At 36.6% G+C, this 27,548-nt stretch overlaps 1 protein-coding gene across 1 annotated transcript in view; it reads left to right on the top strand.

Annotated features, from left to right (window-relative positions):
- Positions 1-27,548, top strand: part of SLC9A9 (solute carrier family 9 member A9) — a 201,917-nt gene that overhangs the window by 73,996 nt on the left and 100,373 nt on the right. The window contains exons 7-9 of the mRNA XM_030493879.1: positions 5,689-5,827; positions 6,572-6,677; positions 16,528-16,616. Coding sequence (XP_030349739.1) covers positions 5,689-5,827; positions 6,572-6,677; positions 16,528-16,616 — 334 coding nt within the window. The remainder of the gene's footprint in view (positions 1-5,688; positions 5,828-6,571; positions 6,678-16,527; positions 16,617-27,548) is intronic.

The raw sequence follows: 27,548 nt of genomic DNA, 5'->3' as shown, positions 1-27,548 counted from the left end.
ATCAGGTCTGAGAATGCCTTGTGTCACCTAAAAAGGAACCTAAGTCTAAGTGTAGATCTAGCCTTTGATATTTTATGTTGAGAATCTAGCAGAGAGCCTGATTTCTGTTTTTTATTTTCATGCAGATGGTGCTTTTCCTCATAAATGGGAAAACTTATGTTTTCCATAAAGTCTGTGACAGCTTTACCTTTCCAGGTTGGCTGGTGCTTTGACATCTGCCATCAGCTATCCACTTTGGAACTGTTAACAATCCATCCTGAGAAAGGTTTCCATGAACAGTAAAAGTCTTATATATGACAACAGTAAGCTTTAGTTTGGTTCAAAGTAATAAAAATAAAATGTCCTCTAATAGTTTATAAAGTCTGGAAAAGACTAGAAAGGCACAAAAGTTGGAACAGAAAAGAGAGGAAGCAAATATGCCATGACACAGAGAAAAAGGAACAGAGTGTAAAATCCCAGCTAGAAGATAGTTTCTAAAATACTACTGGACCTTTTTCTAGAATTAAAACCAATAGCACTGCTCGCAGTGAGCTGAAACCAGGCTGTGAGTGGAATAAAAACCACAATGTGATGTATTGCCAAGAAGAATAAAGTTTTAGCTATCTAGAAAAATGAAGGTTCAGATGCTAGCCACTTGAGTAGTAACTCTGCCACCAGTAACTTTTTTTTTGCAGTTCTTATACACATATGAATAGAAAGTTTAATATGTGTATTTCTGTGAAATCTATGTTTCTGAAGCCTTACATCTCTAAACATTTGCAAATATTGTCAGGAATTAATTCCAGGGAGACAGATGTATTTATGCAGAAGGATGTGCAGAAAACTCATCTATGTTTTTTCATTGCACCTTCTGTGCATTTGTGTTTCTTACTGATCAGTGTTTTAAACATATCTGACAAACAGTGAGTTTATTGTGGGAAATTTTCACCTAGAGGTTCTCTATATAATTTGCCTAAAATTACTGCTACAATTGGCTACTTTTACTGGTCCTAAAGTCTTCCTGCTCTATTGTGTCTCTTCTTTGCTCTCCCTTAATTGTCTGCAAACCTTCTCTACTCCATATTTGCTTTTGTTGACTTAGCGTATATCCCATTTGTTTGGGTAGCGTATATTTCATTTATTTTTATTTTTATAGCTCATCTATTTACACGTACTGTGTGAGAAGCTGTTTTATGAGAAAGCCTTTACCAACTTATAACTTGCCAAGAGAAGGTATAGGTGTCAGGTACTATACATGAACTTTCACATTTAACTTCTAGCTCAAACACTTACACTGTGGGAAAATTGTAGTTCGGTCTTTTCAGCTTTCTTCCAACACTTTTAGGAAAACTATATAGTTAAAAAGTTGTGTGGGAACAGAAATTGTTCAGTTTAATCCACTTCCCTGAAAGCTCCCAGTTTTCTGACATAGTGACCTACCATTTTCTATATAATGTCTGGAAAAAATAACCTTCTTTCCCTCTTAAAAATAACCTTCAACTTCAGAATATTTTTTTCCTGGCCTGTTTTATTTTTCTTAATTAGAAGCTGATGGAATCACCACGTAGTTCTATAATTATTCATCACCTGAGGGAGATTCCACTTCATCCAATGAAGTTATTTTAAGGAATATGTGACCTTCTTGTATTTTCAGATATGATTATTTTTTTTTATTTTTTTTTTTACTTTAGATTGTTCCTGATTCTCTTCTGCGCAATATTATGTGATGCATGATAGTATTGCAAATAGGAAGGAGGTCACTGGGCAAAAGGAAGCCCTTTGACTTAGCAAGTGGAAAGAAATCTTCCTTTCTAAAGATAAAAATCTGTTTGTGCTATATTCACAGGCTGGGAAAACTTATAGAAAGATACAGGAAGAAATGGATTTTATGAATAAATGACATTTTCCTTGAGCATAACTGAAGATGTAAAAAGTAACCAATTAAGATGTAACTGGAAACATGACTGCATACTTTCGATTGCAATAGCACTTCTGCTTGTCATGGAGACCTTTAGTATGATATCACTGCAGAAGTCCATAGAAAGAAACATTCTTCATCATGCTAAGCTTTCATCCTAAAATGATCTTAACAGATGAGGGAGGGAAGAAATGGAATGATCTGTGTGGTACAACTGACACAAGCTGTTAATCCTTCTTTCTGTTTCAAGCAAAAGCTACCATCCTAACTTGCAATTTGTTATATAAATAAATATTGCCTAGATTTCCTTTTTAAAAGCTGGGAAAGCACTTGACCCTGTCCGCTGTTATTTGGTCAAGGAAGCACAGAAGAACTGGAAAGAAAAAGGGACCTGTTAAATAGTTTTCTAATATAGAAAGTGCTGGATAATCCTTATAAGAACCAGCAAAGAAGCTAAGTATTATTCTTAGCTCTGACCTGAAGGAGAGACAGAGGTTACCAAACTTACATATAGATAGTAGGGACTGGGGCAGGTGTTTGTAAGATATGTCAGTCAAGCATTCAGTGAGGACTCAACAAAAATCTTTTACTCCTAGCCCTCCACTCTGTGTTATTATGGGTGGCCAATAAAGCATAACTTTTTATTAGTTCTGTTCATTTATCAAGCTTTGAAAATCATTTTCTACTGCATTTACTTTCAGGATTTGCTTAATCCAACTCTGATACAAATTTAGAGAAATAAACCCACCTTTTTCTTATACTAGCTCAACAATTAGCCCCTAATATTTAAAAACTAAATACAGTTTCAAATTTAGTATCAAACTCTCACACACTGCTTGTTAATGAACTGTGATAAACCCCTTTTGTATCAGGCACAGATAGCAGAAATGGCAAGTCATGCAGCATGTTTCTTGAATTGCTCTCTGAGGAAAAAGAATAAGAGTAGAGGCACTGTACATTTAATTATGGTTCTCTCCAGTGTTAAACTCTGTAATTTTGGTTTTAGGTCAAATAATTGGCTTGGCAGGAAGTATTAGAATAAACAGAATGAAATTGTGTTCTGTTGAAATACAGCATATATATATAAAAATTATCAGGTAAATTAGTGTGTATTTTAGATGCTTGAAAGGGTTAAAAGTTAGTGTTAAAGAAGAAACATATTTAGAAAAAGAAACCATAGCTCTAGTACAGAACAATGCAAAATGAAAAATAGAACTAAATACTCTTTGAGCTGCAGGGAAGCCTGAGTTCTGGAAAGATTTAGATCAGAAACCACAGTTAGCATAATGAGCATATGTTGTGTTATGGTGCTCTTAAAAAATCATGGGGTTTGGGGGTATATTGAGGAGAAAAATTTCCCAGTGAGAATGAGTCACTCCATATTTGTTCCTGAAATAACTACATTAAGAATAGGATGCTTTCTTCTAGTTTTCTCCATACCTGAAAGCTGTTGGCAAATTGGAGGGCAAATTGGAACTCTAACTGGTCTTAACAAAGTCAACTTTCCTTGCCTTAAGGTTAACTTACTTAATATCAAGTATCTTAACTTTATATTAAGTATATAATATAAAGTCAGTTAATGGCTATAGCTTACATTTGACTACTAAACCTTCACTCCATACCAAGGGGTTTTTTTTGTTTTATTTTTTATTACTGAGCATCCCTTCCATGGGCAGAGCCCATCAATATACTAGAACAATTTTCTTTGATTTTAGGACGTAGTCAGGATGACCTCTCTGAATACCCCACTCAATACTGTGGCAGCACCAGTGGCACAACAGATCATTTCTGGATTTATAATTCACTAAGCAATAGAGTGCAGCTGTGGTCCCTATATAATTATTTGGGGCAAATCAGAGAACCAAGTGGCTGCTTTGCTGTCAAGACACGCCTAAAAGTTTTAAGTCTTACAGTTCCAGCTACACTACCAAATAGTTTCGACTTTGAACAACTAACTAAACTGAAGCCCTCCCTAAGTATACAAAATACGCTTAGTAACTTAGACTATAAAGATACAATATCACAGCTGATAGCATTTCCTTTGATAGAACTATTCCAACAGTTTAGGGAATGTATCTATGTCTTAATACAGTTCTTCATTTCATATGGGGTCTAAAGCAATACATTTTGAGTAGGACAGATATGATAAACCTTTCAAGAATCATTTGAAGGCAAGAGAAGCAAAGAATTACAACTGACCCCTGATCCAAGAGAGTCATAGTTGAAAGAGGACTGAGAATTTAGATAGAACATGTTGTTAATTAGCATTTCCTCTGGGAAACATATTTTGTGTACTTATACTAATAGCACTTTCTGCTACAGATCATCTCACTAGTTTTGTAGCAGTGCTAATCAGTGCAACTGGAGATACCACATTTTGGTGCTTAGTAATTTCTGCTTGTCGTGGTTTAAGCTCAGCCGGTAGGTCAGAACCACGCAGTCGCTCGCTCACTCCCCCCCTTCCCCCACACCCTCCCCTTCCTAGGACACTGTTGTAGAGGATAAGTGTTCACCAGTCATATTTAGTGGTGCTCCACCATATGCCTTCAGAATCCTTGTGCCTTTTTTACAGACTGAAAGCATGAGATCTATTTTCACATATCTTCATGTTAATTGGAGATTCTGAAATGAATGCAACTTTCTAGAAAATCCTCCATACAGAGCTTCCAAACCTCATCTCCAGATGGAAGACATCAGACTGCAGGGATCAGAGTCTTAATATGCAAGAGCTTAAAATATTCAGACTATTTTAAAAATTCTAAATTTTTAATGCTTAAAATACCAATCATTTTGCAGCAATCCAAGCTGCTTTCTGGAATCCAATGCCAAGCTCACTACATTTTCTTTGACAACGAACATAAAAGACCTACAGTACTGAAAGCAACAGAACCATAAAGATCTAAAAGGTTGCTCAATTAGTTTGGGAGGCTTAGAGCTATTTTGTGTCTGCTAAATTTAATGTTTTGACAAGAAAAAGGCATACATGCTTGGTGTTACTAGTGTTCTGGGCAATAACTGACTAGAGACAAATAACAGCCCTGAAACTGAAAAATGCTTTAGCACACAGCCTTCTCTTTGGTAGCATCATTTCCCATTCAAAAGTACTCTTAATGGCTGTACTCAGGGCTGGGATACAGAAGGTGACCTTTGCCAACTGAAGCAGTTTCTTTCTGTGGGACAACATTCGTTCTGTCCACAAGGTTTCCTACTTTTCAGCTCTTGATAGGGTTTCAGCTCTATTTATGAAGGGTTATACCATGAAGGGGACTATTAGGTGGTTTATGACAAGATTGCTGTGCGGATTTGGTACCTACTGTGATTTGTATCACCCATTTGAGCCTCAGCCATAAAGCTGCACTTTTTACCAAGAATATTTGTGAATATATAACTGCTCTGAAGACATATGGCCAATAAATAATTCAAAGTTATCTATGTTCCCTGCAATGTTCTTATACACCTACCACCTTTTCATGTTTAGTTGGACTAGAAACAATATTCTTTATGGCACTTCTAATATAAAAATGTTTACTGACTGGCAGTGGACTATTGATTTCCAGTGTGATACCTTGAAAATCAACTGGTCCCCGCCCCAGTCTCCATCTGCTTTGCTCTCCAATCTGCTAGTATGCATTAAGAGAGACAAGAAGCCTTGAGAAAGAGAAGCCTTGTTTTGCATTTTGAGTCCCTGAAGATGTCTATTTTCGATTATGGAGTCCAAAATCATAACAATGTGATTGACTTCATTATTCCATTTTCTCTCCCTCTCTACCATCCCTTCATTTTCTTTTCAGCTCCATATCCATTTACAGTCCTAAGGAGAATCCTAACGCATTTGATGCTGCTGCTTTCTTCCAGTCAGTGGGAAATTTCCTGGGAATCTTTGCTGGATCATTTGCCATGGGATCTTCTTATGCTATTGTCACAGCTTTAATATCCTTTATGGTTTGTTTTCAGAAAGAAAATCTATAGATGTTCGAAAAATTGTGTGATATCTAAGACTGAACATCCTTAGTTTGAGTCTGAACCTTTCCTCTTTTGATTCAAGACTTTTCAAACAAACCATCAAATCATAAATTGGCAGGAAAGTTCATTTGTTGGAAGCCACAAAGAACTTTCTTTTTAACATTAGGCAAGACTCTGGTCTTTATTTTACTATTTATAAATAATTACATTTTTAGGGAAGTGTTCTGAAGTATTTTGAGGTTAAAACACTAGACTACAAATCCAATCAGTCAGTTTATCGAAGTTAGAAATAAAAGGCATATCTGTTGTCCTGCATTTTTATTGTAAGATACAACTGTAGAAAGAGCAGTGATTTTCATGTTTCTTGCATTGATGCAAAGGTAAATAAATGCCAGTTTGTTTACAAAACTGGAAAAAAATTACTTACTTTCCCCTTTTTCTGGGAAAAGAATGTCAAATGCAACCAGTGAGGCATTAATTCAAAACCCACAAAAGTACTTGAAATAGCTGACTTGTAGAATTCACCTGTTTAAAACCTGTGCTGGATTTTCCTCTTTGAGATAATTTAGAAGCTGTGCAGTTTTTCCCGAGCTCAACTTGTATAGATGGCGTAGGGAAGAGCTTGCTTTCTTTCACCCCTTATCAGGTTAGGGGCAATTTTCACTTACAAAACAGTTGGGATTTTATTTTTCCTTAGTAATCTTTTCGCACTTGACAAAATTTACAAAGCTGTGTGAGTTTCCTATGTTGGAAACGGGTCTGGTTTTCCTCCTGTCTTGGAGTGCCTTCTTATCAGCAGAAGCTGCTGGTCTTACAGGTAAGTGTTGCATCTTACTGAATAAAAGCAGTTTTGTAATATGCCTCTAGCGTGGGAAAATGATACATTTATTTTGGGCATGACATCATACATAAAGTGTCTAAAAGCTAGTTACTATATTGAAGATAGTTTCATCTTTAAGAACAAATCTGTAGAGACGCTGAATAGCTTTTCCAGACAGATTTACTAGATCAGGCTAAAGTCCTCAGTCTTTCTTCCCTACCTTCCCTACATTGTCCCATCCCTATTAGTCCCACTATCCCACTATTAATCCCACTATTTTCTGCCCTGCTATAGAACCAAAGATGTCAGTAAGTGTGAGGAAGCAAATACACAGTGCCATGTGACTGTCAGAGACTGTGTGCTCCTCTGCGTGTACCACCTGTCCTGGTCTCTCCTGCTTTTTCCCATCAAGGACTAAACAGAGGACAGGGCCATCCTCAACACTGCCAGTGGGTTGCAGCCATCTCTGGATGGCTTTTGGTTTTGCTTTTTCTTTTTTTGTTTTTTGGTTTTTTTTAAATCATCTTGTTCCGTGCACCTGTATAAACACCTTTTGCAGCAGGCGGGGTACAGTCATGTCCCAGTAACAGGTAGAAAGGCGTGTGATCTGATTGTTTTTTCATTAACATTGAGAAAGGAATTGTACAATCACAGTCAAGTACATACCCAGGGACTGCATTACAGAGTCCACAAAAGTTAGACAAGAATTGTAAATGGATATAGTTTACCTAGATGGCAACCTATTGTATAGTTTGATTTGAAAGAACAAAGTTGGTAAGACCCTGGTCGTTTCAATATTCTTGATGCTGTCGCCTCTGAAATCTAGTGCTCTAATTAAAGTCAGGGAAAGTCAGGGGAAGAAAACTGCTTAATGGAGTGTTAATGCAGCCCATGCTGTTTTGTTTGCAAAAGTGTTCAAAGTCCTTTGAAGTCAACAGTTATATTTTTACTGGCTTTTATGGAGCCAGCATGTTACCTTTTTAATATTAGCCACACAATCTTACTATTTCCAAATGGATATTAACATCTGCATCTTCTGGCAACTTTGTCTTATTAAATATACAATTTTGCATCCTGCTTATTGCCAAAATCTTCAGGCCAATGAATAAAAAGAGGGGCATATGGACTAAACAAAAGGGTGATATTTCATCACATGGAGAAAATCTGATACCAGCTGAAATAAAAGTCCAGTTTGTGTTTTAACAGCTTTGTGCTGGTTTTGGCTGGATAGCTGGTATGGGGCTGTGTTTTGGATTTGTGATAGAAACAGTGTTGATAATTCAGGAATATTTTCATTATTGCTGAGCCAATAACACAGAGCCAAGGCCTTTTCTGCTCCTCTCCTCAGCCCACCAGCGAGTAGGCTGGAGTTGGGAGGGTACACAACCAGGACAGCTGATCCCAACTGATCCAAGGGATATCCCGTACCATATGATGTCATATATCGTATGGGATATCCTAGCGTATAAAGCTGGGGGGAGAAGAAGGAAGAGGAAGGACATTTGGAGTGATGGCTTTTGTCTTCCCTAGTCACCGTTACGCATGATGGAGTCTTGCTTTCATGGAGATGGCTGAACACCTGCCTGATGACAGGATGCAGTGAATGAATTCCTTGCTTTGTTTGTGTGCACAGCTATTGCTTTACCTATTAAATTGCCTTTATCTCAACCCATGAGTTTTCTCACTTTTCCCCCATTCCAGCAAGGGAAGGTGAGTGAGCAGCTGTGTGGGGCTTAGTTCTTAGTTGCCAGCTGGGGTTAAACCACAACAAGCTCTTAAAAATGTGACTTGATTACTACACAGAAATGGAAACAAAGAAGGATGATTAATAATCACTTGTCCCTACTGGGGGTACTGACTTCCTAATCCAATGGCATCCAAGGAAAGACTGTTTTAAAATACATTCCTAGCTGAGAAGAAGGATGCTATGTTTCAACAAATGCACAATTGAGAAGTTATACATTATACTCAAAAAGGGGCTTTATAAGGGAAACACTAATATCTTTCACAGCCCACACCAAAGGTAATTTCCATTTCTTGGGCATAGGGAGAGACTGTAATGTCCAGACAAAAAATAATTGGTGTGTCTTTTTTGTGTATTGCAAATGTGATGACAGACAGCATAGTCTCTCCTAGTAGTCACTCTGAAAAGTGATTCCTTTCTCTTTTCTTTTGAAATCTATAAAATATCTAAAATACGAAACTTAATTATTAAACACCACAGATGGTTTTTACAGTAGCTGTGGTAAGGAATTTTAAATTAACAGAGGGAGACCCAAAGAAAGAGATTGGAATCAAAGTAAAGTTCTAACTTAAGGAAAAAAAATAGAAAATTGTTGGGAAAATTATCTATTTCTTGTAAATAAAGGACTTGATATAGGCATATAAAAGAGAAGTGCTCTGCTAACACACAAATTCCAAGGAAATATATCAAGCCCTTTTGGGTCTGTCACTAGCCTTTTTTTCCATGGGTGTGTTCTGAGTTTCAGGTGCAGATTGTTTAATCATACTTTTGCAAGGAGGCAAAGTTTAATCTTGAAAGTTTCATCGGTTTAGTCTTTCTCGTTTAGTTTCTGTGAAAGGCTTTTGTTAGAAGCTGTTAGAGTGGAAAAAAACCTCATGGAGCCTTTCTTGTAGCTTCAGAAGTTCAAAGCTGTGTTTTGTAAATGCATTGATTTTATTAGTACTGTGCTAACACTACATTTTAGAGTGGTTATTTTTAGTTGCCTGGTTTAACCAAGTTTTATATTGCTTTCATCTTCTCTCAGTCTCATCTGAAATTGCTTGAACTTCCCTCCTTTCAAAATATGACTTTAAACTTCCAGTTCAGCAGGAGAATTACTGTATTGGTTAAGAAATCTGTGAAAATGCAGTTATTGTGTGCAGTCTCCCACATGGGTATGTTATGTATGACGCACCTGTTGCAGAAGGCGTGGGGAGCCCAGGGAAAAGCCCATCATCCTTCAGAACACAGCTCTTAATCCGTTGACTCTATCATTTCCAATCTTTTCCAGCTTACTCCCTTTGTGTCTCTTAATGCACACATCATCTGGTTTTACAGTCAAGTATGTTTATCCTCAAAAACAATTATTAGAATTGAGAGCACATCATAACCATGCAATGCTGCTTGACCACTCTACTCAATGAACCAAATTCCTGGTTTGTAGTCTTTTAACTTCACTAGACTTGCTTCAAAAATTAACTTGATCCATTGTACACTTATGCCTATATTCATCTTCATTTTCTTTGGATACTGTGTTTTCTCTGTTAATTCTTTCTAAATGGACTTCAAAAGAGTAACACTAGACATCAATATTTCCCTGTAGCTATTAAGTAATGTAATTGCAAAATAATTTATTCTTATAATGCTTTCCACACTAGTTCTTCAATCACTATGTGTCATTTGAAGTCTACTGGTTTTGTGTAGGTATAGTAGGTGGTAGAGCTCACTTGTTTAGCTTGCAGATTTTTAAAATAAAATATAAATGTAGAGTAGAACATTTTATAAAATATTGTGGACATTTTATAAAATATTTTATTCCTCTACCTCAAGATAGCCCATGATATACAACACACAAGGTATGGCCTGACTCTGGTTGAAAAATGGTTGTGATCAAACCAGCAAATCAAAATAAAAATCTGGGATGACTACACAATTATTGTTACACTGATAAATGTAAGTTATAAATTAATGTTATGGTTATTAATCTTATAGCTATATCATCAGGCTGTGACAGATGCATGATGAATTGATTCTTATAGAGTAGAATCTAATTTGTGCACTTCCTGACTTGCCCTGAAGTACATCATTCCTGACTGCTGAGCAAAGTTGTAATAATAGAGTATTATAGTAAGGTCAGTGTTGCTTTAACTTTCAAACTTCATTACAGAATATTTACTAGTAGGCTCTGAAAAAAAAAAAAAAATCTTAAATACTTAGTCATTAGTCTGAGAAAGATTTCATGATGTGCATGGTCATTTAATGTTCACCCCAGTTAGACCTTCTCTATCTACAACTGTTTGAACTAAGTAGCTGTCCAAATAAAAAGAGACTAATATACCTGCAAAAAAGCACTCCAATATACGTAGGTGAATTTATTTGCATGTATGTAATTAATAAATGCATACTTCAAAGTCACATAGAATCTATCAGTGCAAAAAGCATCAAAAATATGGCCAACCACCTCTAATTTTTACGTGCCAAAGACCTGTGTTATGAAGCTGAGAAAGACAATAGATCTTGAACAAAAAAAATCTTGTGTGGGTTCATCTTTGTTCCTTTACTGGTTTTCAGAGCCCAGCCCAGAATTCTTTTTTTCTGATGATTATAAAGGAAAAAGCTTGTGGTAATAAATTACTGCTGCTTCCTTACCTTCAGCAATTCTTGTCTGAACATTTTGTGATATGTCTGACATCTGCCTTCTCATTCAGGGGCTCATGGGAGCACAGAGTATACCTAGTGAGAAAGCTTTTCCTCCAAAAAAGTAATAATAAGCAGCAGCTTATTATGACTGAGGTACCCAGGACAAGTCTGAAGATCCAGTCTCTCACTGGGGTGGTTTTGTGCTACCTTTGTATCTTCCCTTATTTAAAATGTTGTGACTGGTTGTTCTTGTATCACCCTCAGAAGGGATCTACCCAAACATTTCTGACTGCAGTTCTGAGCACTGTGAGCATAATGCAGGTTGGTACTTGATTGGCTTTAGTTCACAGAGATTCAAGACAAGGAAGTTATTCTGGGTTTTAAATTCTAAACTTTGTGGTTTTATTTCCTTTCTTCATAAGTAATGTGCCATGTTATGTCATACAGAGAAGTAGGCAGGCTCCTCCCAGTAATGAGGAAGAAGGGATACCTTGCCTGCTAGGTCAAAAGGAAGGAGACCTCAACTGTCTTAAGATGTAGTTCTGACATCCTAGGAGGGAAGGATGAAATTTGGGTCTAATTAGATAGATATTAGCTATTCTTAGATATCTATTCATAGATAAGTAGATAGCATTTGGACTGCTGTGTAGATTCAGGTGACAACTGGGCTAGATTGCTATGAATTACTAATCTGTTATTTGCCTACAGACCTTCAGAGATGGCTCTAAACTCTCAGGTGGACTCTTTGCTTTAGAGGAAGCTCTAGACGTACTATGGTGACATATAAGCTAGATCCAATATCCCATGTAGTTTCAGTTCTCCCGTTCAACAGCATCACTTGATGAGACTATGCACATACTTGAGTCAGTGCTTGACTTTGGCTAATTTAGATCCTGTTGAAGGTACGTCCTTTTTAGGACAGTAAGAGAAAAAGAGAAAGGTGGTTGTTTTTAGAGAAAAGTACATGTTCCAGTATGGAGCTCTAACTGAGATCAATGATCAGTTGCATAAAATGAGGATAGTGAAGTCTTACTGCTAGTGAATAGGTTCAGGATAAACATGGTAAGCAATCAGTGTATCTAGAATAAAACCTGTTATGCCTCACCATAGGAGTTCCAATCCAAATTGAATTCAGCAATTCATTTCTGGTTACAAAAGTACAACACTGAAACTCAGGTCTCACTTGAAGCAGCCAGGTGCAATACCAATGATCAGTCCTCAGATGAAGGCCTAAAAATTTCCCTCAGCTCTGTCTTTTGTTGCTTTAAGTCAATTAAAAAGAAAATTAAACTTCGGACAACTCCAGAGATAAAAGTTTCATGAGCAAAGGACCAGCTTTGGTTTTGCATTGGTGCAGGTCTGGTAAAAGAAGCCTTAAATCTTTGCTTTAGTATCAAGAAAATGATTCGTCACGCTTCATACCCTCAGTGAAAACAGACTGAATAGGGATATTGTTGCTACTGGGTTTATAACCTTATTATTACAACAATTTGATGTAGAAGACAGTGGCTCATTTCCTGCCACTCACAAAATCAGTCTGCACTGGGATGTGCCCAGTAAGTGTTGTAGGGATATTCTGACATAAATATGACTCCAAAGTAAATGTTATCTGACTTAAATAATTTCTCTATTACCCAGTACTCATTATTCTCTTTTTCACATATTTCACTGTCATTGATGAAAGACCAGTTTTTGTTGCTTCTTTTACTGTAGCATTTGCAGAATATTGTGCACCATTAAAAAGGCATCTCTGAAGCTCTGGAATGCTTCAAATTTGGGATGAAAATCAGTTTACCTACAGATCTTTTCAAATGGAGTTACACATTTCATCCACTCCCTTGTTTCCCCAGAAGATAGAGGCTGGCTCATTTGTTTTTCTGAATTCCTATTTTTACCACTAAAAGACCTGACAGCTGGAGACATACTGTCAGTTTTATTCTCTTAGATTAGCAAATTCTGAAGTTTAAATTGTGGACAGCCACTTCCAGGTTTGCATTAAGAGCACGCTGTATATGCTGCCCTTCTATGACAAAAGACAGACTTTTTTCCAACATCCCCGAAATTAAAGCACTGAGCAATAAGGACAGGTCAATGGACCATCTCACTTTATCTCCCTCCTGCATCTAATAAATACTTTCTGTTTCCAGTCTCAGTATTATCATATTTGGTCTTACCTGTTTCTCTGTGAAAGAAAGCCTGCAATAATTTAACAACCTAATTTATGTGCCATACACAGTTCATACAATATTTTGATACCCAGCTACCTTCAAAATCCAGCTTTGATAGTCTTACGGAGAAATCCAGGTTGTTTTTCCCTTCTAACTAAAAAGTTCTGTGTTTGCTTCTTTAGGTACTTCTCTGTCCTTTGCCATTGCATTAACATGTAATTGGTCATTACTCTTAAGTAATCATTTTTATGGCAATGCATTGCAAACAATTTTCTCCAAGCCTTTTAATGAACCATTAATTGCAAGAGGCATGGTTGGTGCATATTAAGCCTTCAATTGCAGCAATTGAAATATTCCACTGTATTCCCCCAGTCTTCCTTGGGAACAGGGTATCTGGTTTCTACACTTGCTTAATTGCATGGTTCAGATCATTTATTCCTATTTTAAAATCAGATTTAGGCCATTTTATTCCTCATGTCACTCAGTTCTCTCATGAACCATAAATAACAGTTTCTTAGCAGTCAAAAAACATTTTACAATCATAGTGGAATTTAATAGTCAATATTAAAAATGCAAGACTTGGCATGATGATTCATGTAGAAGAAACTGAATCAGAAACTCTCCTCTCCATTTCTGTTACTGTGCCTGGAGCTAGTGATACTTAGCAACATTACTGATTGGCTATATTTTTTTTACTGAGATGGTTTGAGCATCCCATTGCACATTATTAATGCCTTGAGAATTTTTAAACTCCCTAGATCGGTTCTTCACAATCAAATACACTTACTGAGAAAAAAGATTTAGATGTATTGAAGAGAAAAATTAGACCTCAGAAAAACATGAACTTCCTGGAATGTATTTAGGAAGTAACAATCTCACTACTCCCCACATCGTGTAGTTATAAAAAATAAATATCAAAACGGACATAAGAAAATACATATTAAATAACAAAGACATAGCAGTTAAAGCTCAGTGGAATTTCTCTTGGCTACAGAGACTGTGCTCTGTAGTACAGGTAAATTTACAATATAAAGAGAACCCAGAAGCAAAGAAAATGTCCACTGTGGATTGTGGGGGGAAAAAAAGATCTTTCTCATTTTCTTTCTGATGGCAGTTATCCCTTGTGCCAAATTCATCTCAGAATTTTGTATTCCATACTTTTTTCTTCCAACAAAGGCATATTAATGCCAGGCTTCAGTTCTCCCCAGAAAGAAGAGGGGCTTGCAAGTAAAGGAAGTTGGATTTTATTGGACAATACTTCCATGATTAGCAATCCAAAGAGAGAAATATGAGAAAGGCATGGTAAGGTAATAATAACTTTAACTGATGCGTTGTGTGGCAATGTGCTGTACAGACACACACACATACACACACACACCCAAATGAAGTAATTTCAGCATTGTCTAAATTTTTCCTTTGCCATGTTTCCTTATCTATACCATGCTTTAGGGAAGGAAGATAAACCTGTTAAAGAACTTACTGAGGCACCAGCACTTTCCCCTGATACTTGCTCAGTACATTACCATCCATTTTTTCCTGTGACTGTGTGAAGCCTGGCCTGCTTCTATTAATCCTTTTGAAGTAGCAGATTGTTTTATATCAGGTTTGCCATGCTAAAGCCTGCAGCACTGTAGATTCTGCCCCCTCACTGAGCCTCGTCTTGACGGCCTTCGTAAATTCAGGAGAGTCACCATCCTGGAGCAGATGGAGGAAGCCTTCTCCAATTTCAAGTCCAGGACTGAAGGCACAGGCTGGGATTATTTTCACAATTGTACTTCATGCTTTTTGCTTTCAGTAGCACTGGTTTATATGTTTCAGTTCATGCTAGTTTAACCCAATAAATGCCTAGAAAGCTACTGCACAGTCATATTACCAGTCTGGATATTGCCTAAACCTGGACAGGTGTCTTTTTGCTTGCTTTGTTGCCTCAATGTGTTTCCTTGGATTCATCAGTGTTATCTCAGTACGTGTGAGTAGCCTATGAGCTAAAAATTACCTAACAATTTGCAGAGCAGCCCATGAGCAAGCAGAACTAAAATGCTAATTAGGGGTCAGACAGGAAGCAGTGAGTAGAAGGGCTGAAGGGCACAAGAACTAAAGCACTGTGGGATGGGTGGTAGAAAACCACCTGTATGTGAGCCCCAGAGATCACAGGTGTGCAGTGATCACACTGCAGGCTGGCTTTGTGCAAAACCAGTCATTGCTCTCGTGCTCTTTGCACTAAACCAGTCAGAAAGTGAGCAGAACTTGCGTGCTCCACATGCCTCAGGAAATGAATGTGGAGGTTTTCAGGGGAATGATGATTGGAATGGACACAAACAAGCCCTGAGCTGTTGCGTAAATAATTATCTATGTAGACATGCCCCAAGTTTAAGAAAAGCATAGAGCTTTCTTTCTCCATGGGCATTTACATACGATTACTGGTGATATGTTTTGCTTGTTCGTTTTCCATTTTCTCCCTGTGTGGGTTCTTTCTGCCTTATCTGTGTCCAGAGCTGACACGAAATTGCAGTTACACTCTTATCAACTACTTTAATTATAATATCGCATTACAGTGATGTTACTCAATCATTCTAGTAAATTAGGACCAGGGCCAGAGAAGAAGCATTCAAAAATAAGAAATATCACTACAATGCAGAGTTGTTATCATTATTCCTGACAAACCTGCTGCCCTTCTCCTCAAGACCTTCCACAAGCTGGGACGTATAATTACTGCCACATGGCTACAGTAATTGACCTAGCCATCCTGGGCAACACAGCTTGCGCTTGCCAGAGTATTACTTCATAAGCAATGTTGTATTGTCTACCTTGTACACTGTTACTCACTGTTTATGATAAGGCTAATAATCAGGCACAGACTGAAATTACTTCCCCTGGTTTCAGTCATTCTGTACCAATATTACATTTTATTTAAATTATTAAATTATTTTTAGCTTACCTATTCAGTCTCTGCCAAAATTTTCAAATAGTCTGAAGTCCTTCATGTTATGATTATGTTAGTCTTGCCTGTCAGTCAGATTATGGTCAGATGCTACCATGTATTAATTAAAAGAAATTTTCTACAGTTTTAGGCCAAATACACAGCAGTGGAAATGCTATGAATGTGTGATGGACCAGGTAGAAGACTCAAGACTTTCCTGACTTTTAGCAAGCAAAAAAAAAAAAATCTAGTTTGTTTGAAAGATGCTCTTATAAAACATATCTTAAAGCTCTTTTGTTATAAAATGCTATTAACAATCTAATTAGCTTCTTTATGCAGCCTTTTGACAAACTTAAGAAAACAGAAGCAGATAACTGTTTTTTCTCTGAATTTCAGGTATTGTTGCAGTCCTTTTCTGTGGAGTCACACAGGCCCATTATACCTACAACAATCTGTCATCAGATTCCAAAATGAGAACTAAACAGGTATGACACAGAAATAACTGACTTTGTGTCTTCAACTGGTGTAAGGGATGTTCAGAGGTACTGGAATATAGCTGGATGGGACTTATTAATGCAAAGGAAAAGGCTTATGTTTTCATTAGGGGAAAGACTGGAGATTTTGCCAAGAAAACAGTAACAATTCTCTGGATAAGCAAAAATATAAGAATCTGTTCTTCCCAAGAGACCTGAAATGTTAGTTGAGGAGATGAAGGGTAAGGAAATAACAGTTTATGGTAGCTTCAGTACAAAAATGCTGTGAAGTTAAGAAAATCAAATAGCTCTAGTAAATAAGAGAGAAGTGGTCTGAGAGATTGGATTCATGTGGATTTTTGCAAAGGGATTGTATAAACCGCAGCCTAGCCCACAGACTTGAGCAATGACATAATTTATTTTCTGCCTCATTAAAAATCCGACATAATTAGAAAGATAATGACTTTTTTCCATTGTCTTATTTAGTGAACAGAGAAATTTGGGCATCCATTTGTTGTTTGAACAGGTGACTAGTCCATTTGTAATTATTTTTTTAAAACTGGGGGCTGTTCTCAGTACTAGGTATGTGGCATTGCAATGTTCAAAATGCTTTTCAACACAAGGAGTAATTTTAGACTACTTCACCACTACCTAGATCCTGTAAGAAGTCATTTAAATGCAGTTTTCTTTCCTTTTAAGCTTGACTCATATGTCCCAAGAACCCCAGGTTGGAGAAAATCCATCTCCTAGAACAAAATGGAAACATATGGTCTGAGACTATAATTTTCATGATTCTATCTGGTACCTTTATCAGCAATTCCTCTGTTTTAAGCATTGGAAATTTTACTTAGAAAATTTCATCACTTCTTGCACATCACAATTTAATAAAAAAATCCAATTTTCTATCAAAAACAGATTGACAGAAAAAAATTCTGGCCACAGTATCAATTCAACTGTCAGACTCTCTCAGATTTTAAATCACCAAAAAAGTTTCTGGTCAGTGCTTCTAGAATAAAGTGTTAGCTATTGAATAGGATTGCATTTCTTCATACCAGCAGAGACTAAAGCTTTCCAAAAGTATTCCAGTAGAGAAAAGAACCTTTCTCTGATAGCTGTATAATAAGGGAATAACATTTATATCTACTATAGAAACATTTCTATTTTGCAGAAATACTGAATTGCATATGCCACTACTACCCTTGCATCTAACTGTTATAGTTTGAATACAAGGCTTTTTCAGGGATTCATCTGCATGATTTAGTGATGCATAGCCTCAGAGAGAGAAAGAGAAAAAGAAAGTCCATGGTATTTTTACTTACATATGAATCTTTTCAACTACAGAAGTAACTAACATTTAGTTTAAATGCATAGTAGTTTTGTTCATGTTTTCTCTGTTATTCCCTTGCGTTCAACAGTGCAAAACAAAACAGTGAAAATAACCGAATCTACCCTTGAACACATAGAAAAGGGATTATGTATTTCTCTATAGAGCTATGAGTTTTATGCACCCCTTCTGTTTTTCTCTTCCCCCATACGCTCTTAATCCTTGCCTCCCTTACAATATGGTTCAAAAATTTTTGTTAAATTCCTGTGAATTCTTCTAATTTATTTTCTAATCCAAAGATTACCTTTCATATGCAGCTGTTTCAGTGAGACCTGCTTTGCCTCTTTCTTTCTCTCCCCCCAAAAGAATTCTTTTCAAACAAATTTACTAAACCACACACTTGGCATTCTCACGATCATATATGACTTGAGTGCATTTTAAATTAACATAGTTGCTCAGACAGACAGCTTTGCTCCCAATTTAAGTCATTTTTATTACTCATTACAGGCCAAAATCAAGGGTGCTTCAGTTCACTTACAGAATTATTCTAAAACAGCCTCTTTTATTACAATATGACAGATCTTTCAATAAGGACTGGTGAACTGTAACGCACACTGACAAAACAGTAAGTTAAGACCAAAGCTAAAGCTAACAAACCCCACGGAAATTAAATTTAAAACTGTAAATCTGATTGTGAAATTGTGTTAGCTGTTTTTAAAAAAATGCTTTTTCTATACTGCTTTGCACAATTTTCTTTACATTTATACCAGCTATTAAAGTTTCACAGCTTGATGGTAAAATTCAGTATACAATGATAGAGGTTGTATTTCTGGCCATGGTGCCGAGTTCTGCACTTCTCACAATACCTCATCATTTGTCTTAAAAAAATAGATAAGGGGAAAAAAAAAAAAAGGGTATGATTTTCTTCAGATACTGATACAAAATGAAAACTTATCTACAGTTCTTACATGAGAATTCAAGGACCTCTATTAAGAATGTCTGTTAAAAGATGCCATGTAATCATTAGTCCCCATGTTTCCTTTATTATCTAGTTAATCACTGTTTGACATTCTATGAAAGAGAAATATTAGATTTTAAGCATCTGAAGCTTACAGAATCTTACAAATTTTGTCAAAAATAATGGATCATTTTAGCACTGTCATAAGTAAGATAACAAATGTTTAGTGAAAATGCAGGCTTTAGAGAGGTTTCATTTAATCCAATTATCTTAATTCTCTCAAGTATTTATAAACATTCTCTCTGTAGGTTTTTTTGGTGTTTTTTTTTTTTTTTAATTTTTTTAACATGAATAGTGTTTTATACCAGTATTTTTAAATCGTCCTCATCATTGACGTGACTATGGTCATTGTGATTTCAACATTAAAATTGAAATTCTGCAACATTAAAAGTGATTTCCACTGCCATCCGTGGAAAAAAGGTTAGGTCATACATTTAATTTATCCAATATATCTTTAGTGAAGGAGAAGATGAAACTGCTAGGACCTGATCAAAAGCTATTTGATTCTGTGCAGGTTTCTCTAGAATTATTTACAGCTGTTATTATAACCTCATGTTATGCTGCAGGCAAACAACAGTTGCTTCTAATTCTTGGGACATTATAGTTCAGATTTTACATTAGGCTCTTCAGATGCACAGTTGGGTTGTGTGCATTTGCTCAGCTGCAACTCAGCCAGTGGCTGGGCAGGGTGTTGCTAGATAAACAGAAATTACTGGTTTGTTGAAAGTGGGTAGACACTAAATCCTACAGGTCATCTCTAGAAAGGGATGCACGGACAACACTGAGTTTTCTACAGGAAGAGAAGAAATTCCTTGCTATTTTTTCTTCTCTGCCCTCCAGCAGTTTTACTCAAATGCCAGGCTGAGACCAGCACAGTTTCCTAGTGGTGGAGTATTAAGAGAGGCTTCTGACTTTCTCTAATGGCTATAAATATTATCCATCATACTTGTGAGTTATATTATTTATGTTCCCTTAACTTCATTGTACTTGTTCAATGAAGAGAACAGAAAACAGGGCAATACCTCTCTCTGGTTAAGTGTGCAAGGGTATGGAGAATTCTGCTTTCAGACAAAATACAGTGCCAACAAATCATAAATTCTGGGAAGGGAATTCTGAAATGCAAACATCTCCTATTGAAGAAGAGCCAGGGAATTACTAGAAGGCATAGGAAAGCATGTCCAGCCAGCAAGGGGATATGTCACACACTGCCCTGCCTGTCTCCATTCTACTAGCCTAACTCTTGTTTACATAGTCGGCTCTGAAATAGCTGTGTCTAACAAGCCCTTGAAGGTTGCTTTCTCAAATTAGTAATAGTCTAACTACATTGCGAGTTAAACAGTTACATTTTTCACTGATCCTGATAACAAACCCATTAGGGAACACCTGCCTTATAGACAAAAGCTTCTGGCCTGATTGTTCAGCTGCACTGGGTGTGCAGTATGCACAAGATGCCACATTAAGACTTCAGCAGCCCTTCACCTCCAAGGTTTTACGCAAGTTTGAGAACAGGGTAAAGGTAAAACAGAGAACACTGTGCTGTATAACTTCTGAGCAACTTTATCAAAGCAGGTATTCTTACTAGGACTGCTTGAGCAAATTGACTTACACTGAAGGACTGAAAGTTCAGACTGGCTTTTGTTCACTGATGGACATAGTACCAATTGCTTCAAATTTTAATTTCCGCACTATAACACACACATTATCATTTCCAATTATTGAAAGTCATCACTTTGCAGAGGAGCAGCTAATATCTCCTGGAAATCCCTTGAAAATACATCACGTTTTCAAAAGCTGCTTAGCTCATTTATGATATAGCTACACATTTTCCAAAAAAGAAACAGGCTAGGGATCAATCAGCTGATTGCTGGATCATAAACTGAGCTGTATTCCAAACAGAGTTTGGTGTAAAAGGGTTGTGTTTATAAACATATTAATTTAATGCTAATTAATCGTATTATTTGAAACAGGCTGACAAAACTGTCACGAAACAGATTTTTCTAGTGCCTCAAAAACTTTAAATCAAATCATTATAGTCTCTTGGCCATGATATGCCACTGAATACACTCAATATGGACTTCATACTTGATGCTGTTCCATCCATAATTATAGACTCACTTCTGAAGTAAATCAGAACAAGAGACTATAAATTAAAAAATAAAGTATGGCAATGGATATGTCCAAATCTACTGAAGGAAGGGTGAGGGGGAATCAACAGCATCAATGTTTAGTACAAAGAGCTTGTAGGCTAGAAGGCAAAGAGGTGGCTGAAGTCAGTTTTTGGCTCACTATATCCAAATGAAGCAACATTCCTGTGATCTAGTCATTCTACTGCCTTTCTTCTGGCCTAATTATCTCATAAACTAGTTATAAGCAGACCTACACTCAGAATGGAAACAAAAAATTTGCATTCTCTAGGTACATGTTACAATGACTATCTTACAGGATTCTCCTGACAGCTATCTTTCTGTAAGAAAGGAAATAATGCACTGCAAATTCTGTTCCAGTAGCAGAATTATTTCTCATGAGTTTCTTGTTAAAAGCACATGCCAGGAACTGCATCTACTGTTTTTATCTTTCTGTGAGAGAAGGGGAGCAGCTGAGATGTCTATGTACTACTACTGCCAAAAGTGCATCAATCTGTTTGCGAGGAGAACCACTCCAGATACCTAGAACCCATATTGTATTTGGGAGAAGCAGCCCTCTAAAATCATAGGGAACAACAATACACAATGAAATGGGTTTAGTGCCGTTATCTTAAACGCTCCACAGTCACACAAGACTTTTGTGTGCCCTGTGGCTTTGGTCCTGCTATTTGTATGAGTATTTAAAAGACCAAATAACTAGAGCTGTGCTTACTTCCAAAGCACACAACCTATTTGAATTTATCTCTAGTTAATACCTACTATTTTCTGTTATCAGGCATTGGATTGTTTGTGGATAATTAGTTTACATTTCTAGGAAGGCTGCACAATTGTCAGGATATAATGGCTCTTACAATTCAGCCTCTTGACTTTTAAAAAATTTGAGAGTATTTCTAGACTGAGGAAAACCCTACTTACAGCAAAATGACCTGGGTAATTAGCAAAGCAGCAACCACCACAAAACATAGTTCTTATCCTTTTGAAATGAGCAGCCTAATTGGCAGCTGCTGTTGTGATTTGTTCAGGAGCTCTATGTAGTAAAAAATTCCCTTTAAGGCACTGCAAGAGGTCAGATGTTTCCACATAAATGATTGGCAAAGGGAAAGACTGAGAGAAAAGAAAGTTATCTTTCAAACAAGATTACTACCAATACCAGATTCTAATCAGTCTTTACACATGTGGTGTGCGGGAGGAATATGTTTTTCCGGCACACCACAATCATAGTGCCTGCAGGAAAATTTCATACTAGAATGTTTTTTTCATTATCTTCTAAAGTATATAGCACCATTGGCCATCTGATGTAGGATAACATTTGATGGCTAATGCTTTGTCTGAGGGTAAACTGGAAAATCTTTTTAACTAATACACGGCACTTAGATCTGGCACTCTTCAAAAAATATTCAAGAGGTCCTTGCCTAAAGGATCCAATAAAGTCCAAATTCCTAATTAGCATTAAACATGTTGCCTGTGTTAAGTACTTTCTTCCACTTAAGTGGAGGCTGAGCATAAAAGGTAGCTCTGATGGGCACTGTCTCCTCCTGTCTCATGGTTCCCTTTCTGCAGCTGGACAAAACCATCTAATTTCTGATCTCCCTGAGCTCTTGCAAGTTCAGACTCTAAAGCAATAAAGATTGGGGCTTCAGGCAGTGCTGCTCAGGAAAGAGTCCAGATGATCAATTTACAGTGGTCAACAGAAAGGTCTGACGAATCATCTACTTCTGATAATACGAAAATAAAATAGCATTTGGGAAGGTTTATTTGTGTAGGAATAGTATTAGTATAGTTTTGCCCTTGTTTTGGATTGTTTTGCTTAAAGCAAATACTTTGGAAATGAGTTACATTAGAGGAAAACCTTGCTCTTGTTTTCTTATATTTCACTTAGATTGGGGTTTTTTTGTCTGTTCAGGTTTTTTGGGTGGTGGTTGTTTGGGGTTTTTTGAGACAAGGCCTATAGCAAAACCTCTGTTTTGCAGCTGTTCAAAATGATCAGGGAAGACATAGAAATGCTCCTGGTTCTTCTCCTTTCTGAGAGAAGAGAATGATAAAGACATAAAAACATTGTAGGCACAGAGTTAAAAAAAAAGAATGGTTTATGCTGCTTTTAGCATATGACTGTTAGGAGGAGGTACTAGAAATTGTAGGTCGAAATTTCTGCTGTCTTTGAGACACCTAGCTTATATTGAAAACAACAGAAGTCACAGTCTTAGACCCATCTGAAAGTCCAAAAGCTCACATCTCTAGATATTAGCTGTCATTACAGCTCTAGCCTAAGTACCCCAAAGAGAAGCAACCAAGCAACCTCTCATTCTTGTTCTGGGCTTTCCCTTATAACCTCCAGCTTTCCCTCCTGAGGCACTAATGAGCTCCAGCTGTGTCGCAGGCATGCTGGCTAAGCCCTGCGTTCCTGAGCTGGACCATCATAGGTTGGTAACTCAATGCATCTCTGCAGAGCCACTGAATCTGTTACAAACAGGCTGCCCTCATTTATAAATTGCCTTCTTATCTCTAATTGAACATGCACCACATGCATAGTGCTTGTAATAATTATTACCTTTAAAATGGATTGCAATTGACAGGAAATGTACAATGAATTCCAGTTCTCTACACAGCTATTTTCTGTGTTTAGCAGAAAAAGCTGAAGACTGGAAATGTGCCAGATGCATTGTTTGACCAGATGTACCATAAGATCTTATGGAACCCTGTAGAATAGTATAATGCTATAAAGAAAGCTAAAGCTGCTTACTGTATGGGTTTAACAAGAAAAATCATAACACAAGAAAATCTTAATTTCTGCAAAAAGGAATTATACTACCATGTCTTTCAATCTGAAACTTAACAAAATCCCTCATTATCTGACTGATGTTCCTGATTACTTAACTATGCTAAAAGAATGTTAATCTGCAGTCATTTTACATATGTCTCCCCTTAAATTTATGTGGAAATGCTGTAATTATTTCCTTTTAGCTGTGAGGTACATGATGGTAAACAGCTAGGAAACATTGCTACAAGTAAACTGTATAAACAGTGGACTTTATAACTATGGTATATCAGTAATTAGCTGCATCATTTTTGATTCATATCATAAAATAGCTTCTATCCTATATATTATCAAAAATATTGTGTCTCCACATGTAGAAATCTCATTAGAATATTCAGTTCTATACTTCCTTCTTTATCTCCATTTTCCCTCTTTTTTATTTTTTTTTTTTTGTTTTGCATACTTGTTTTAGTGATTCTTTAACTGAAAATGCGCAGATTTACTCTGGCATCCTTAGTTCCCACCAATCATGTGTCCCTTTATCATCAGCATTTTGTAAGAAATACCATATTCTAGTATCTTACACGTGCCTTTCCCTATGAATAAAAGTAGTATTTTGGACCTATGAAAAAGATATCTTCTCTTGAAAAACAAAGGAAAACAACAATTTTGCTTAAGCACAAGAACTGGAAAATACACATGTTCAAATGTGATTCATGCCCCAAAGAAACCCAGAACTGCGGTGAAAACAGTATTTCTACAGAGAACCTCATCTTGTTGAAAATTATGTCATTTTTGATGCCGGTAGGCTAAGGAACATAATGCCATATGCAAACTAGTTTCCAAATGGCTTCATTAAAGTTTTTACAATCTGTTTAAACATTAAACATTTTCTTTAAATATTAATAAAGTTCTTTGATTGTTAAGGTTATAGTTTACTCTTTTCAGCACAGTAACAGATGCTAGGAGTTAGCTAACATATACCAATTGGAATTAAAACCTATAGGCCAAGATGTAATTGGCATATGGAGAAACATGTAATGAAATTCCAAAGTGAGACACATGTTGTAGTTTCTTTGAAAGGTGCCCTGAATCACAAATGAGATTCTCGTATGTCTTCACCTGTGCCATGGAGTCAAACTGTATGGGGCTATGTAAGCAACTGCAGAATCAAAAACTGGTTTATATAACCATGCAGACCATGTTATTGCATCTGTCTCAATGTTCTCACAAATGGTCTGAAACATTTCTTCTCACTGTGGGTACATAGCCCTTATCCCCAGTTTTTAAGTCTGCATCCTGGCGAATACTCTGCCTTGTGCAGAGAATTTCCTCCATGTACACTGTCAAATCAAGTCCCTTCCTAATTATTGCCACCTTCATCATCACTGCAACTTTGGAATTTATAGGGAGAAAAAATAAACCAAAATCAATCTAATCCTGGGCTATGAACATATTCTTGAATCATCAACTTATGCTGAAATAGAGGAAACTGTAAGTTAACATTACATACTTAGTTTAACTTATTCAATTTCATGTTTTGTAAACTTGACAATTACAATATTCACTTAGTCAGTCCCAACTCTCTCATCTGAGAATTTGTGACAGAGATAAAAAAATAAAGCTAAACAGCTGACTATAGCTCATCTCTTTCTCTTGATGCTGTTTGTAGAAATAACTAAGGGCTAAAAAGCCCTTTGTCAAAACCTTTTGGATCATATGTCTAAATCATGACTAGGATTCAAATAAGTGCCCTGTCTTTCCACACATGTTCATACCTATCTACTTTCATTCACGCAAAATAATGAAAAGAGCATAGAAGTTTGAGCATTTATTTCAAGCTTTTGACTGTTAATTCTGCTTCACTTACACTAATTTAGGGGGGTGTTGTCCGCCCTTTGCCTCCAGTGAACTTGAGAAGAGTTCTGAGTGTTTGAGAATTCCAAGTAGCCATTCAGCACCCTCAGAAGCAGACACTTGTGTAGTGACTAATACTTTTCTTAAAAAAACATTTCTCTGTATGAGGTGCCAGATAATACTTCCCTAGCCGTACCTTCTGCTTTCCTACAGATTCTTATTGAAGTCATTTTTAAGGTGCATTAAAGAATGACTAGCTGTATCTCTTCACTACAAATACTCAATTTTATGTAAAATAAGGAGTGTCTTAGGATGACTTAGGATTTAAGTACAGTTGAAGTTGTATCTTTGTTTAGAATTTTTAATTTCTTTCTAGTTTAATGTGATGATTTTTTTCTTTTTTTTTTTTTTTTTCCTGATATCAATTGTGGGGTTACCAAAACATCACCGAGGAAACCACTGGTAATTTAGTCGACCTGAAAATCCTTACAATACTTTCTCCAACAACTTCTATTCTGTGGTTTCGGCCGGAGTCTCATTATAACCAGATGCAAACCTACCCCACTGAAATTAATCATGAAACTATCATTTAAATTCAAATATCCATGGGCTCACTTTGGGCTTGCATTTATTTTGAGAGCAAAATTTCACTTTTTAGTCTTTGCACCCTAACAACATCCAACTGCTTTAGCTTTTGAAGTTTTGACATTATTAATCTTTGCCCTGTTTGTGCTTGATACTACGTATTCATCTCTATTGGCCTTTACACATACTGTTAGTGTATGCACATACGCTCATGGGCACACATATACTCTGTGCTATGTAAAAGGCACACATAAACAGCACTGATAATTTCCTCCAAGTTAATTTTTTTCCAATTATCCTTCATCTGCAGTTTTTTGGTGTATTTCACAGATAAAAGTGCAGGGTGTTAGACAGCCCTTTGTTACAGGCAATTATTTGCTCAGAGTGGAATTGCCCAGGTTGCAGCCACTTCGAAGCTAACTTGCATTTGATGACAGCTTTCTTGTGCTTTATTTACAAGATGGTCCTTTGTAGTGTTTTCAAAAAGTACCCCATCAGCGAGTATCTGACATTTGCTGTATTTATAAAACTGACCCTTTCACACATAACGTTCAAGTAAATCCCCCTCACATTCTATGTCTCAGTTATTTCATCTCCATACAGTCTGAACTCTAGATTATATGTTTAAGTGCAAAGGACTGTTACATGAGGAAAGTCATGCACTCTAATACTTAAGAAAAAAATGTGATGCAAAAACATAGTTGCTATTCACATTTCTCAGTCTTTCTGTCCCAGTAAATCATCAATTATTGAATAGTAGCCTACGCCAAAAGGCAAGGAAGCTGTTTAAAGAGGACTGTAGAAATGAAACACAAAGATCCCCCAAATTCCCACCCTAAACATACAAGAGCAGATCAGTGGACCTATTAACCCAGTATTTTGCTTCAGAAACTGTACTAGAAGCTACAGAGTAATTGCAAATAATACCACTAAATATAACTATAGGATAGCATTCTGCCAAGGTAACATAGTTAAAAGTTGGCTCGTCAGTAATAGGTCTTTAAGAATAATAAATGGAGCTTAATGTCATGACGATCTCATGCTATTTAATACCAGTTAGAGCAAGAACTGTTCTCAGAGGCAGGATGCTCTGCCTAGGTTAGAAAGAGGTAAGATATTGTGTCCACTCCTCTCCAGACTTTATGAACAGATCTATAAAAAAAAAATCTATAAAAAAAAGTATATACATGTGGAAAACCCTGAACAAATAACAGTGGCACAGAATGTAGAGAAGTTGTTGAGTAAATATTTTCATCTTATT

Source organism: Strigops habroptila, chromosome 8 (genome assembly GCF_004027225.2).
Source record: "Strigops habroptila isolate Jane chromosome 8, bStrHab1.2.pri, whole genome shotgun sequence".
NCBI lineage: Eukaryota > Metazoa > Chordata > Aves > Psittaciformes > Psittacidae > Strigops > Strigops habroptila.
Note: the sequence above shows the minus strand (reverse complement) of the source record. Positions and strands in the feature narration are given on the sequence as shown.